Below are 13,450 nucleotides of genomic sequence, written 5' to 3'. Positions count from 1 at the left end.
TAAATTGCAACAATTTATGCCACCTACTTTATTAGTATCTCTTCGCTTTCGTAAAGCCAAAAAATTATTTAACAATTTAAAATTTTTACATTTTCCAATAATTATGTTTTAGCTTGACAATAGTCAATAAGCAATAACTCTTCTTAATTTTAATTTTAAAATTGATTTTTTATTTTTGACGCTAAGCTTTTGAAATTGAGGGCTTGTTCAAAAGCCCCACTGGAAAAATCTGGCAACTCCGTTCATTAGACATACATAGCGCATACACCCACCAATGTAAATTTTACATTTTCTGGTTCGAAGGTTGGCTCGCTAAAGAACAACGTGACTATTTAGTATAAATAAATTTCGGACCACGAAGTTTTTTTTAATAGCCATTTTAAGCAACAACGAACCTCGCTCCTAAGCCTTAACTATATAATTGCACACACTAAAATTTTTGGCACTCTTCCAAATAAATATAACTTAATCAAATCAAGTTTATAAGAACTCAATATCCAAGCAGAATAAGGCTTTCTAATAAAAATTATGCCTAATACCAAATTCTTGAAGAAATGCCTGTTGAAGCCCAATCAGCAGAAGCCTTGTACTTGCACAAAATCCCGATTTTAAAGCCTATGAAACATTCTTTATTGTTGTGAAGTCAATCAATCGTTAGATCTTAGCATTAGTGAGCACTAGTGAAAAATTCCTGAAGTTCTGCCGCACAAAAGAGTATTTGCACACACAAGAGCTTCCACATGAGTTGCATTGTGGGCGGTTGTTGTTATCGGGAAACCCAAGCGATCGAGCTCCACTATCTATCCTGTTGGCAATTATCCACTTTCTATAAACAAATACGACAAGAGCTGTGTTTTTTTTTCACTTAGCCGACCACAACATCGTTAATTCTTTAATTCACAAAGCACATTGAACCAAAGGACCGCAGCAATTGAATTACAAGCTTTCTCTCGTTTTGGGTTCTGTGGTTTCTTTACGTTTTATAGTTTTTATTAAAAAATTAATAATTTGTGGTTCATCGCGAGTCCCATTTTACTGTGGCTTCCTGCGGAAGGAGCAGCCTGCAAGAAAGACGAAGAAATTCAGTTAATTGAGAAGTAAACATTGGAAAAGTGGAGCATGTGGAATGGAGCACATACCTTCTGTCAGCTTGGCGCGTCCTCCAGTTGGCTGGCACAGAATGGTTGCGCATCCGGCGCAGACCACGACGCCCTGGGCGTGGCTGAAGACGGTGGTGATCCTGTAGCAGCCGGGGCACTTCACGTCCATGAAGTACGAGTTGGGGTGCTGGACCAGGCGCTTCAGCTTGTGCTTGCGCTTCTCCTCGGCGGGCAGAGGGTGCAGAAGATCTTTTGCTAGCTGCAAGTGGGTAAATCAACAGTTTCAGGATTAGAATAAATGCGATTTAAGTGTTTATTATAATATAATCATATAGATGAGTGCGGTCCAGTGTGATGGAGCAAAACCCTTTTCAAATCCTAGTTACAAGTCGAAGTTACTTTGGCGCCAAAGCGGTTGGTCCAACTTTAAACCGATTCTTTAATTATTAACTCAGTTATTAGTTATTAACTCAATTAAAAACTTGCAATCTATTATTAAGTTTTATTAGATTTAAAACACTTTGATCTTCAAGTTGGGGATTAACAATAAATTTGGCAAGTAGTTTACAAACTAAAGTTAGAACTGAATACAGTGTTGTCAGGCCACTTGAGACTTTCAAGGCAGCCAATTGGCACATTTTCTCGCGGTGCATCAACAAATGCAGAGCACAGACTCCAGGCAACAACAACATAAATTCGCCAACGCGTGTTCTAGGTTATGTGCAAGGATCCCCGTCCATTTCACATGGCAGTGCAATCAATTCCTTGCGAAGGTCCCAAGAATTCCATTCAGTTTAACTTGGCCATTTCACAACTGTTTGCAAATTCACTGGCGCACGCCATGCGTGGCTTGTAACGCACACATTCAATGGCAGCGGGCCAGACATTTGTTTTACTGCCTTTTTGGACGGTTTATATCGGCCCACACTCGCTCCATTCACACTGGACACTTTGGCGGTGATAACCACCCGCTTTTGGTTATCATTTGGTTGAGTTTTCTGTGTTTAAAATCAATTTTAAGGCAATTCGGAACCCACCGGCATGTTTTTTCTTTCACAGCTAACACGGAAAAGGAAGTGGGGTAAATCGCAGCCAACTTAACTTGGCCGAAAATGCACTAAATAATGCTGAACAGCTGAGCGGTGGCAACTCTACCGCGCACACTACCCAACACTGGTACGTGTGCTGATTGAGTTCAAAATTTATGCTAAATTCATTTGTATAATAGGAAAAATGGCAAATATTTGATAGTAAGCAAGCGCTGCTCAGTCGATATTAGAAATAAACTAGTATTCTATCAATAAATGGTTCGCTTACTTGTATCTCTTAACTTGAAGATTGTTTAAAACTTTTTTCAAAACTTTGCAGATAAGCATTAAACATAATAGCGAGTATTTAAAATTTCTTTTCATTTTCTGCTTATCAACAGCGTGAGATATTGGAAAATTCTTCAACTCCATTTTGGTCATACTAAAATAAACATTTTTTGGCGCCGGCTAATTGTTGCATTTATCCCGGGAATAACAAACAATAAATAGAAAAATGCGATCTGTTACCGATCCCGATCACAGCATCCAGCTCAATGAAGCCATCTACTGCTACGAGATCTGCACCAATGACTTTGCCTACAATCTTATAGCAGTGGCCTTCAGAAAACACTTGAGTCTGCTGCTCGTTGGACTGCCGGTGGGTGTTTATACATAGAACTAGTGAAAGTGGAATGTTTCTGAATGGTTACCCCTTAATTCGCAGGAGGAGAGCGGCGAGTTCGGGTACACACACCTCCAGGACCTCGATCTGGGCGATAAGGAACAGCTGTGCGTGAGTGCACTGGCCTTTTCACCGGACACCTCGCTCAACTGCACGCCCAACAATGTGACTTTGTGCGCGGCCATCGGCAACCAGCTAAAACTATTCCGCACCGATCTGGCCCAGTACAACACGCTCCAGGTGCTCCGTGGGCATGCGGACTACGTCAACGATGTGTCCTGGGTTTGCGAGGGCGAGCTGCTGGCCTCCGTCAGCGATGACTTCACCTGCCGATTCTGGACGACGGCTGGCGGCGGTGAGAATGTCATAACCTTTGGCCTGTCCTCCGCTGGCATGTCCGTCAAGAGTCACCCCGAGGATCCCAACAAGGTGCTTGTGGCGGAGAAAAAAGGTGTGCTTGCTACGACTAGTGTTTATCCTGCTGTGTAACTAAGGAATCTCCTTGCAGGCATCATTCATCTATACAACGTGACGATCAAGCAGACCATCATCTCCGTGGAGTCGCCCAAATTCCCCCTAATGTCGGCCGACTGGGCCCACAGCAACAGGCTCTTCATCACCTCGCTGGCCGGCGGGGATGTGGTCACCTGGGATCTGAACAGACCCTATGTGCCCGCGGATATCAAGCAGGTTCACGAGGATTGCGGCCGAGTAGTGCGCTTTGCGCCAGGCAGCTCCGAGATGGTCATCGCCATGGTAATCGGGTTAACTCTAAAGGTATTCGCGGCCAAGTCGACGGTTCCTCTGCTGGAGGCTTCCCTGAAATCCTACGGCGGAATGGCCTGGCACCAGCGATTGCCGTACATTAGCGCGGTCTCTGATAGAAAGCTGCTCTTCTGGAAAGTGCAAATGAAATAAATTATTTAAAAAATGTTAATTAATAAAGAAAAGTCGTTAGTGTATAGAATTTCAAGTTTCGCATTCATTCATTTTTTAATTAAAACCGTTCTGTTTCTTAATTCGATAAAAGACAACCGAAGCAATCGATACTCGCGGTCGAGCCACCAGTACCGCGATACTTTCGCGCCCATCGATGGCAATGCGCAATCATCGTTTTTTGTTCCAGCGCTAAGTCTGCACGTATTTTGTTGGTTTCGGTGCTCTTCAGCTTAAGTTTAAATTCAATTTCAGTGATATATACGTTCTGATCTGCACCGCAAACGAGTGCGGCTTGTTGCGACTGAAATTGCCCATACGGAGCTACGTGATTTTCCGGCCGTGGCACTTAACCGTTCGAGTAATCCGCGTCGATCGGATGACGATTGAGGGAAGACTCAAGCGCGAAGCACATTTTTGCGAGGTCTCGTCCACAGCGAATTGAACGTGTTTTAAAATAGTACAGATATGTTTCAAACGCGAAAAGAGGTGGACGCACATGTTCACAAGATATTGGGAAAGCTCCAGCCGGGAAGTGAGGTAAATAAACGCTCACAATGTCCATCGGAATTTCCAAAGGCATAAGGAAAATCAGTTGCGAAATCTTCAGTCGCCGCCATTGAAAGCGCGCCTTTGTGTGCGTGCGGCGTCTGCGTGTGTTTAGGTGTGTTTGTGTGTGTGAGTCGGCGTCACTTGGCCGTCGTTTTTGTGATTGAATAGGAAATTGCGCGCTTTTCTTTCAACGGCTGCATTTCGTATACTTGCCAAATTCATCGCTTCTCCCTCAACTGCATGGTATTGCTCTTCTCTTCGTAAATCAAAATAGATATTTGAGGTTATGTGTTGGTGGCCAGCGGCCGCTCATATCATTCAGCATCTACAGTGCGCACTCAATATGTGGGGAGATTAAACATCCACAAGGGAAAATTTAAATTATCTTTGGCGATCTTTTATTGATCTATCTAAAAATTAAAGCGAATAGAGGTTTGAAGTTTAAGCCTACTTCTACAATGGTTTTCAAATCCCGCTCAAAATGCTTGTTCAAAAATCCTTTTAACTGTTTTAAACGAATACTTTATAAAAAATTACTAATCAATAAAACTTCTTGTAGCGCGACGTCAAAGGCTTGGCGATAGCTCGACTGTACAATAAAGTCCAGGAATACCCAAAGGCAATCGAATACTTGAACGGCTATCTCCGGACGAGGGACGACGCAGTAGGCCATAATTTGATTGCCACCTGCTACAGTAGGCAGAACCCGCCGGATGAAAAAAAGGCGCTGCAGCACTACCAACGTTCCATTCAAATCAATCCGCGGCAGGCAGAGGTGGTCGTGGACGCCTGCGAACTATTGCTAAAGGAGAACAACGCACTAAGCACGGAGTCAGCCAAATTCTGGTTAGATCAGGCTACTAGCCTTGATTTGGGCGACAACCAATATGTTTTCAGCCTGCGAATGCGGGTAAATCTGATGGAGAGCAACGGCAATGCCGCAGACGGCGAGGACAACACCCTGGAGATGCTCATGCACAAAGAACTGCAGGCCCGTCCACAGGATGTGAATGTGCGCGTTCAACTGTTGCGCAGCTATGTGGAAAAAAAGAAATTCGAACAGGCCTTTAACTACGCATTGAAAACGGAACTGGAGTCCAAAGGCTGCACGAGCCAGTCCATTGACTGGTACGAAATGGTCTGGATGGTCATTGTCAAGCTGGAAATGGCCAAGGATGTGAAGAAGAACTGGCGATTTTGGCACCTCGCGTTGCACGCCCTCGATCGCCTCGTGCAGCTCATCCTGGAGAAGGGCAGTGGTCTGGCAGAGGTCAGCAATCAGTTGTTTAGACTTGATCAATATCTATACAAGTTTAGCCATACGATAGAGATGGATGCCCCGCAGCGGGAGTTCCACCAATCCTGCGCTGACCACTACACCGGCCAGCTTCTGCTTCACGCGGTGACACTGATTTTCAAACGTGAAGTGGTGGCAAACAAAAACAAATGGATGAGCACGCTACGCTCCGCCTTGCCGCTATTGCTCCTTGGTTACCAGGTGCGACCGCTCGAGGATTCAAGTGTCCACCACTGGATGAAGCATTGCGACGCGGAGCAGAAGCAAATTATACAGATTTGGCGACCGCATGGCGCCTTCCGATGTGCCCAGCTTGGACGAACCCTTTTGGGTTGCTTGGACCGGTCACGAATGGAAATTGAAAGCCACAGGGATAATGACAACATTAATGAGGAAAAAATGTCGGGCAATTTATTGCCAGGACTATTTGGCGACTCCGAAGAGCTGTTGGCCAGCGCTCACCAGCAGTGCTCGGACAAGAGCTGGCGCAGTCAACTTTACCAACAGCTCTTTACCCACGGCGAACACAAACTAAAGGATACGTCTTCGCATCTGGTGCGAAACCCGCGTCTGCAGTTGCCAATATTCGAGTGGCCCAATCTGGCGCACATCGAGACCTACGAACAGCAGGCGTTGGTGCTGCCGCCACAGTCCTTGGCCCATCATGTCTACCTGGCCCTGGGCACCGATCCCAACAATCTAGGAGATGCGCCACGCGTGGTCTTTTATGAGGGTCTCCGGCGGGATGTTAAGCAGAATCTTAACTACTGTGGGCACGATTCAATCAGCCAGGTGGACGTGGACCTCTACCTCTATGCCGCAGTCATTCAGACCAGACGGAAATTGCAGCTGCAGCGTGAAGCGTATGACAGCACCCATTTGGGAAACCGCAATGCTGCGGCCCGGCCGCATATGATGCCATTTGCCAATCTGGTGGGCCAACTAGCCGCACCGGAGCAAAGTAATTGGTGGGATCTAGTGGTGCGACTTAACTCGAACCAGCTCACTGGTGAAGGTAATCGCGCCGAGCAACGAGCTCAACTGCAAACTGGATTGGAGGCAGTGCGCGGCGTGAATGGCCCCAAAACAGATCCCATCATCATTTTTCAGTTGGGAAAGATTTTGAATTCTCGCTCGGATAGTTCTTCTCTGGAGACACGTATCGATACCCTGTACAGGCATGGATTCTCAATTTTACGCCGCCAGCACACTCAGCAGCTGGATTCCTATATCCGCGTCTTTAAGTACGGATCCGCCAACTCAACGGCAGCATGGCAAGATCTTCAATCGTTGGCTGAGGAAGCCGTCACCTATTTTAGCGCAAAAATGTTCAAGATAGGACAGTATGAGCAGTTTTTGGACGAGGTCCGAGGACTTGATCTGCCCATGGCCCTCTATATGCAATCGGAGGCGTGTCGTCACCTTGAGGATTCTTCCAAGTTGCCGCGAAGCTCCCGAGTTCGGTACTCGGAGCGAAGGCAGGAGTGCCTGCAGCAAACGCAAAAGTTAATCAGAAATGATGTTAAGCACCCACTCACCTCGGCCATTCAACGGGAGATACGTAGATCCCAACAGGAACGCAATAGTCGGGGCATCGATGATAGCTTCGGCAGTCCGGATGTGCATAACAATTCATCCGCCTACGAGGATGCAGAAGATGACTTCTATTCCATCGCAGCTTTCCCTGCTAACCGTTCACGTCGCCAAGTGGAAGTCACCCCAGTCACTCCCATTGTTGTGGCACAACCCAGTCAGGAGATGGAGCAGACTGTCAAGCAGATCAGCAAGTCTCTGTGTGTGCTCAAGGACGATGTGAGTGTGGGAATGGAAGCCATGCGGCAGGAAATCAAAGCCCTCACTGAGAAGTTCACTGGGCTGGAGGAACTGCTTAAGAAGATAAAGATCAGCAGTCGAGACACGCCAACGCGGGATGTAGATCCTGCAGCAGCCTTAGGTTTGGATGACCTCTTCATCATTGAGGATGCACTGGCGGAGCATCAGCAGCAGCAGCAACAACAACAACAGCAGAGCCAGAACCAAGGTGCAGTCCACCCAGTCGTTCCAAATCCGTATACTCCTGGCTTCTACAACGGGGTACCAAACACGCCATCCGCCCAAGATCGTTTTCTGCCGGGACCATACGGGAGCCCCATGTTTAACCAAAACCAGATGTACAACTACTACGCTGCTCAGGCTCAGGCTCAAGCGCAAGCGCAGTTCTTGCGGACTCCTCCAGCTCCAGGATCAATTCCACCCCCCAATATGTTTGGTAAGCACACGTTTTAAATTAGATTTTCAAAATGCTAATGTTCAATTTGATGTAGGTCCTCGAAATCCAAACTTTGGCCTGCCGAGTATGTTCCCCCCGCCGACTGTGCCTTCGGTAGCACCTTACATCGACGCCATGGGCAACTTTACCCAACCTCCGCCAAGTCTGATACCTCCTCCCGCTCAGCCAGCAGCGCCTGCGCCTCCCTTGAACATCCTGGAGTCCAAGCCTGTGGGTGCACTGCCAACACCCGGATTCTTTAACACGTCAACGCCGGGCTTTGGAGTGTCGCCCATTCAAGTGCCGCAGTCAAAGCCATTAAGTGTACCAACGGGGCCAATTCCCGGCACTGCTCCTGCTCCACCAAATGCTGCTGCTGTGAATCCTGCGGCAACAACTGCTGTCCCGCCTCCTATTCATGTACCTCAAGTGGCGCCTTCTGTTCCCGCACCCGTACCCGCCCCTGTTAGTGTGCCGTCTATGTTTAACCGTGCGTTGAACAATCAGCCCGTGGAAAAGGAGCCGCCAGCCAATGTGGTCATAACCAGCTCAGACCCATTGCCGAAACCCACGACTGCCAGTGTCCAGCCCACTTTAAGCGTGACCATTCCAGCACAGCATATCAAGCCAAGTTTGGTTCAGGCACCGGAACAGCCGGCACAACCGGCACAAGCGGCACAGCCATCGGTTCCAGCAGTAGGAGCATTCAGCTTTAACTTTGGCAGTAAGACCTCCGAAAGTCCTTTTTCGTTCAAGACACAGGTGGCTAAGGCAGCAGCCGAAAAACAAAAGGAACAGGAGGAAGCTGAGCTGAACCAAAGTGCGGTTAGTGATCTTAACAAAACTCTGCCACAAGATACTTCAGCAGATGATTACGATCCTCGTCCCGATTTCAAGCCCATCATCCCACTGCCCGATGAAGTGGAGGTTCGAACCGGCGAGGAGGGCGAGGAGGTCAAGTTTACCAACCGAGCCAAGCTCTTCCGGTATGCGGACAAGGAGTGGAAAGAGCGCGGTACGGGGGTAATCAAAATTTTATGCGACAAAGCCACCGGCGTTTCTCGAGTTTTGATGCGGCGCGATCAAACCCACAAAGTGTGTGCTAATCACAAAATCACTGCAGACATTACGATAAATGTTGCCAGCCAGGACAAGGATAAGAAATCCCTTCTGTGGGCAGCAAATGACTTTGCAGATGAGCAAGTTACATTGGAGAAATTCCTGGTGCGTTTCAAAACAGGGGAGTTGGCTGAAGAGTTCAGAGTGGCTTTTACAAATGCAAGCGAGGCCGCAAAGTCAAAGGAGACCGTGAAATCGACGGAAAAGACAGCGGAGCTCCCAAAAACCGACAAGGAATCAACGGCGACAGCTCCTGCGGCATTCAGTTTACCCAAGAGCTTTGTAACCAGCACCCCAGCAGCCAATTCGCTATTCAACAAGCCCCAGGAGCAAACGAAACCGCAGCCAAAGCCAGACCCAGCAGCAACGGCAGCCAAGTCATTGTTTGCAGCTCCTGCAACAGCTGCGCCTGCCTCTGCTGCACCATTTGCCAGCTTTAGCTTCGGGGCGAATGGAACGTCAGGATTTGGAACATCCAACGCCTCTCCTTTTGCAAACCTTTCCTTTGGCAGCGCTTCTGCGGTGGGCAGCGGCAACAACACTACCCTCTTTACCACGGCATTGATCAAGGACAATACAGTTCAAGGCCAAACGCCTCAGCAGTCTCAATTGAACAAGTCTAACGCCTCGGACGCTGATGACGAGTATGTGCCCACCGCCCAGTTTGCGCCGGTTATTGCCCTGCCCGAACTAGTGGAGGTGGTCACCGGCGAAGAGAACGAGGATGTGCTCTTCGAGCACCGTGCCAAGCTTCTGCTTTGGGATAGGGAAGCGAATGAGTGGAAGGAGCGCGGCCTTGGTAATATGAAGCTCCTTCGGGATCGCACTGATCCCAGCCAGATTCGGTTGCTGATGCGGCGCGAGCAGGTCCATAAGCTGTGCTGCAATCAGCGTCTGCTGCCCGAGATCAAGTTCAGCTATGCATCGAACATTAAGGCAGCCGTCACATGGGGTGGTCAGGATTATTCCGATGAGGAGTTAACCACCGCATTGCTCGCTGTGCGCTTCAAGTCGCAAGACGTCTGTCAGGAATTCTTCGAAGCCGTGCAAAAGGCGCAACAAAGTATTGGAAAGGAACCAAAGAAGGAGAAGGCCGCTTCTGCCGCTGGAGAAAATGTTAAGGAGAAGGAGAAGCCAATAAAGGGCTTTGGAGATGCCTTCAAGCCCAAGGCAGGCAGTTGGGACTGCCAGGCCTGCTATACCAGCAATGGCCAGGATCAGCTTTACTGCTTGGCCTGCCAGGAGCCCAAAGATGCCACTGTTCCCCCCAAGCAATCGGGACTGGACCAAGGGAACGCCTTAAACCTTACCACTGGCTCCTCAAACAAGTTTTCATTTGGCTTTGCCCCAGCAGCTCTTCCCGCCACAGGTGGATTTAGCTTTGGAGCCGCTACCCAGCAAAATGAAAAACCGGTTGTGGCAGTTGTGACCGCCTCGGTTTCAGCTCCTACGGCTGTTGCTCCAGCTCAAGCGGCAGCCCTTGGCTTTGGAAAACCTTCAACCACTTCTGGATTCGGAGACGCCTTCAAGCCCGCTGTCGGTAGTTGGTCATGTAACGAATGCTATGTGAACAATCCTGGAGAATCTCTTTACTGCAGCGCCTGTCAAGCGCCCAAGAATGACACGGTACCAAAGAAGGAAAACTCACTAGGAACGGGACTTAATCTGCCCGCTTCCACCCAGTATAGCTTTGGTTTTGGAGCTCCAGCAGCTAGTAACAAGGATAAGACTGCTGATGGCGCCAACAAGACCAGCAATGTCTTTGGATCCGCCACCTTCAACTTTGCGGCTCCGGCAATGCCCGCAGCTGTCGCTCCGGCCACCTCAATTGGCTCCAGCAGCTTCAGCTTCTCCATGCCCAAGCCCGGCCAGCAGCAGCCAAAGAGTCCAGCAGCTAATGAGGGCGACGATAACGAGTTGCACGTGGAGGAGGAGGAGAACAACACTTACTTTGCACCAGTAATCCCATTACCCGATAAGGTACAATTATTTAATACCAAAAACCGTATGTATTTTTATTTAACACATGTGTATTGCAGATCGATGTGAAAACAGGTGAGGAGGACGAGGAGACATTGTATGTGCAAAGGGCCAAGCTGTACCGTCTGACCGAGGGCGAGTGGAAGGAGCGCGGCTTGGGAGATGTGAAGATCCTGCGCCATAGGCAGACCAAAAAGCTGCGCGTGGTCATGCGTCGGGAGCAGGTCTTCAAGATCTGTCTTAACCATGTGCTCAACGAGAATGTGGTGTACAGGGAAAAGACTGAAACATCGTGGATGTTTGCTGTACACGATTTTAGTGAGGGCGAGAGTGTCCTTGAGCGATTTACTCTGCGTTTCAAAAACAAGGAGGTGGCACAAGGCTTCCACGAAGCGGTAAAGAATGCCCTTAATGGAACAGCAAAGGCGATAGAAGATGCCCCAGATTCCAAATCAGCGGAAGCAACGAAAGCAAATAGTTCCTCAAATGAACCGCTCAAAGAGAAAGGTGGTGAGGCAAACAGCAGCAGAGGTGAACCGGAAGTACTTGTCGGCAAAACCTCGACTGTAAGGCCAACCACACACGATGTGATCCCTCCACTTCCCATGACCCTTCCCCTACTAACTCTCCCCCAGCCTAACAAGCCTAACGATTCCCTATCATCCACCACCTCTATATTCAAAGCCAGTTCGCTGGGCGCAAGTAACTCCTCGTTCTCGGGATTCGGTAATTTATCTGTGTCGGAGGCAAGCAAAACGTCTAGTTCGGCATTCCAGTTCGGTAGCACGGGTATGTACAGATCTACATTAATCTTAAGATGAAATTAACTTACCGCCTACTACATTCAATTTAGATAAATCGGAGCCTAGAAAAGATGCCGACCCCCTAGCCAATCTTCAAAAATTAGCATCAGGCGAAGGACAGGGAAACGTATTGGGATCTATATTCCGCAGCGGCTTGTCAAACGAAAATTCGGTTGACGATTCTGCGAAGTCAATTTTCGGCGGTGGAGATAAATCCGCTGAGCAGCAGAAGAAAGATTCGTCAAAGTCTATATTCGGAGGCGCTAAAGTGGATTCCCAATCACCAGCGATCCAAGACGTTCCGAAGCCGATCTTCGGTGGAATTGCCGCACCTGTATTCGGAGACGCCAACCCATTTGGAGGCCCCAAAGTTGATTTACAAAAATCAGATGGCAAGGAAGCACCAAAGTCTATCTTCGGCGGATCCCCATCGATTTTTGGATCCTCTAACGCTTTTGGAAGCACCAAAACCGAAGGTTTTGGAGGTGCACCTGCCGGTGGCTTTGTGTTTGGTAGTGCCATCAGTGCACCCGTTTTTGGACAAAAGCAACCCGTCGTCTCATTCACGGACTTGGGCAAACAGGCAGCCGCTGACAATGAGAAGGAAAAGGACATAACCTCGAATAAAACCGCCGGCGTTGAAGAAAAGAGTAAGGACAAGACGGAAGCGGTGCCGGAAACCAGCACATTTGCCGATTTGGCCAACAAGGCCGGCAGCACATTTGCTGATTTGGCAAGCAAACCGGGCGGCACTTTTGCTGACTTAGCGAACAAGGCGGGCAATGACTTTGCCAACCTTGCGGCCAATAGCCCGGGCACTACCGTGGGATTCAACAAGTCCGCCGGGGGCGGATTCTATAACCTCACGCATCAGAACGCATTCAAGAACTTCCAGTCCTCGCCGCAAACAGGCAAAAACGAGTCTGGCACCGCAGAAGGCGGCGATGATGATGGCGACGCCACCACTGATGACAACTATGATCCGCACTATGATCCCATTGTCGAGCTGCCGGATGAGATTGTAGTCACCACGGGAGAGGAGAACGAGACTAAACTGTATGGCGAGCGGGCGAAGCTATATCGGTATGACCCCGAATCCAAACAATGGAAGGAACGAGGTAAGTTGTACTAACAGTCGCTTTCTTAATCACACTACAATTTTATTAAACAAAAAAATAGGCGTCGGTGAGATAAAGGTGCTGGAGCACCCGAAGCTGCAGACATTCCGACTGGTCATGCGGCAGGAGCAGATCCACAAGCTGGTGCTTAATATGAATATCTTCGCCTCCCTGCAAATGGATAACATGAAAGATCAGAAAAATAGCTTCCTGTGGGCCGGTTACAACTATGCGGTGGACGAAGAGGGTAAGGTGGGCACCGAGGGCGTCCTGGAACGCCTTGCCTGTCGATTTGGCAAGGAGGAGATCGCCGATGAGTTCATCAAAACGGTCAATTCGTGCATAGAACGTACCAAGGCCTTGCACGGTGATGAGGAGGACGAGAATGATGACGCGCCGGAGGAGCAGGAGAGCTCATAAGCAAACCGGATCTAAATATATGTAGCATGTCTAGGATTGTGTTAGAATATTCCTCCTAAATAGTAGCGGAAATTGCTATTTCACATTTTCCTAATAAAACTTTGATAAACATTAATATCACTTTTGAAAGCCCTAAGAATTTGACA

The 13,450-nt window shown here is 48.5% G+C and overlaps 3 protein-coding genes across 3 annotated transcripts; 2 read left to right on the top strand and 1 right to left on the bottom strand.

Annotated features, from left to right (window-relative positions):
- Positions 1–606: 606 nt before the first annotated feature.
- Positions 607–2,285, bottom strand: LOC120450740 (40S ribosomal protein S27). Its single transcript, XM_039633858.2, has 3 exons — positions 2,138–2,285; positions 1,140–1,359; positions 607–1,061 (listed from the first exon to the last, which is right to left on the bottom strand). The coding sequence occupies exons 1-3, from the start codon at positions 2,141–2,143 to the stop codon at positions 1,033–1,035; spliced, it is 255 nt and encodes an 84-aa protein (XP_039489792.1). The 5' UTR covers positions 2,144–2,285; the 3' UTR covers positions 607–1,032.
- Positions 2,286–2,542: 257 nt separating this feature from the next.
- LOC120450736 (nucleoporin Nup37) lies at positions 2,543–3,783 on the top strand. The gene is made up of 3 exons (XM_039633855.2): positions 2,543–2,786; positions 2,853–3,261; positions 3,319–3,783. Exons 1-3 carry the CDS (start codon positions 2,643–2,645, stop codon positions 3,726–3,728), a joined length of 963 nt encoding a protein of 320 aa, XP_039489789.1. The 5' UTR covers positions 2,543–2,642; the 3' UTR covers positions 3,729–3,783.
- Positions 3,784–3,920: 137 nt separating this feature from the next.
- Positions 3,921–13,419, top strand: LOC120450732 (E3 SUMO-protein ligase RanBP2). Its single transcript, XM_039633851.2, has 6 exons — positions 3,921–4,286; positions 4,858–7,864; positions 7,920–10,963; positions 11,023–11,752; positions 11,817–12,884; positions 12,946–13,419. The coding sequence occupies exons 1-6, from the start codon at positions 4,215–4,217 to the stop codon at positions 13,302–13,304; spliced, it is 8,280 nt and encodes a 2,759-aa protein (XP_039489785.1). The 5' UTR covers positions 3,921–4,214; the 3' UTR covers positions 13,305–13,419.
- Positions 13,420–13,450: the final 31 nt, after the last annotated feature.

This window comes from Drosophila santomea, chromosome 3R (genome assembly GCF_016746245.2).
Source record: "Drosophila santomea strain STO CAGO 1482 chromosome 3R, Prin_Dsan_1.1, whole genome shotgun sequence".
NCBI lineage: Eukaryota > Metazoa > Arthropoda > Insecta > Diptera > Drosophilidae > Drosophila > Drosophila santomea.
This window is presented reverse-complemented; position numbering and strand designations above follow the sequence as displayed.

Coding starts and splice junctions, on each gene's coding strand:
- LOC120450740 (XM_039633858.2), bottom strand. Junction 1,062..1,139: donor ACGCGCCAAGCTGACAGAAG/GTATGTGCTCCA, acceptor TCTTTCTTGCAG/GCTGCTCCTTCCGCAGGAAG.
- LOC120450736 (XM_039633855.2), top strand. CDS start 2,643: ATGCGATCTGTTACCGATCCCGATCACAGCATCCAGCTCAATGAAGCC. Junction 2,787..2,852: donor TGCTGCTCGTTGGACTGCCG/GTGGGTGTTTAT, acceptor CTTAATTCGCAG/GAGGAGAGCGGCGAGTTCGG. Junction 3,262..3,318: donor GCTTGTGGCGGAGAAAAAAG/GTGTGCTTGCTA, acceptor ATCTCCTTGCAG/GCATCATTCATCTATACAAC.
- LOC120450732 (XM_039633851.2), top strand. CDS start 4,215: ATGTTTCAAACGCGAAAAGAGGTGGACGCACATGTTCACAAGATATTG. Junction 4,287..4,857: donor AGCTCCAGCCGGGAAGTGAG/GTAAATAAACGC, acceptor AACTTCTTGTAG/CGCGACGTCAAAGGCTTGGC. Junction 11,753..11,816: donor ATTCCAGTTCGGTAGCACGG/GTATGTACAGAT, acceptor CATTCAATTTAG/ATAAATCGGAGCCTAGAAAA.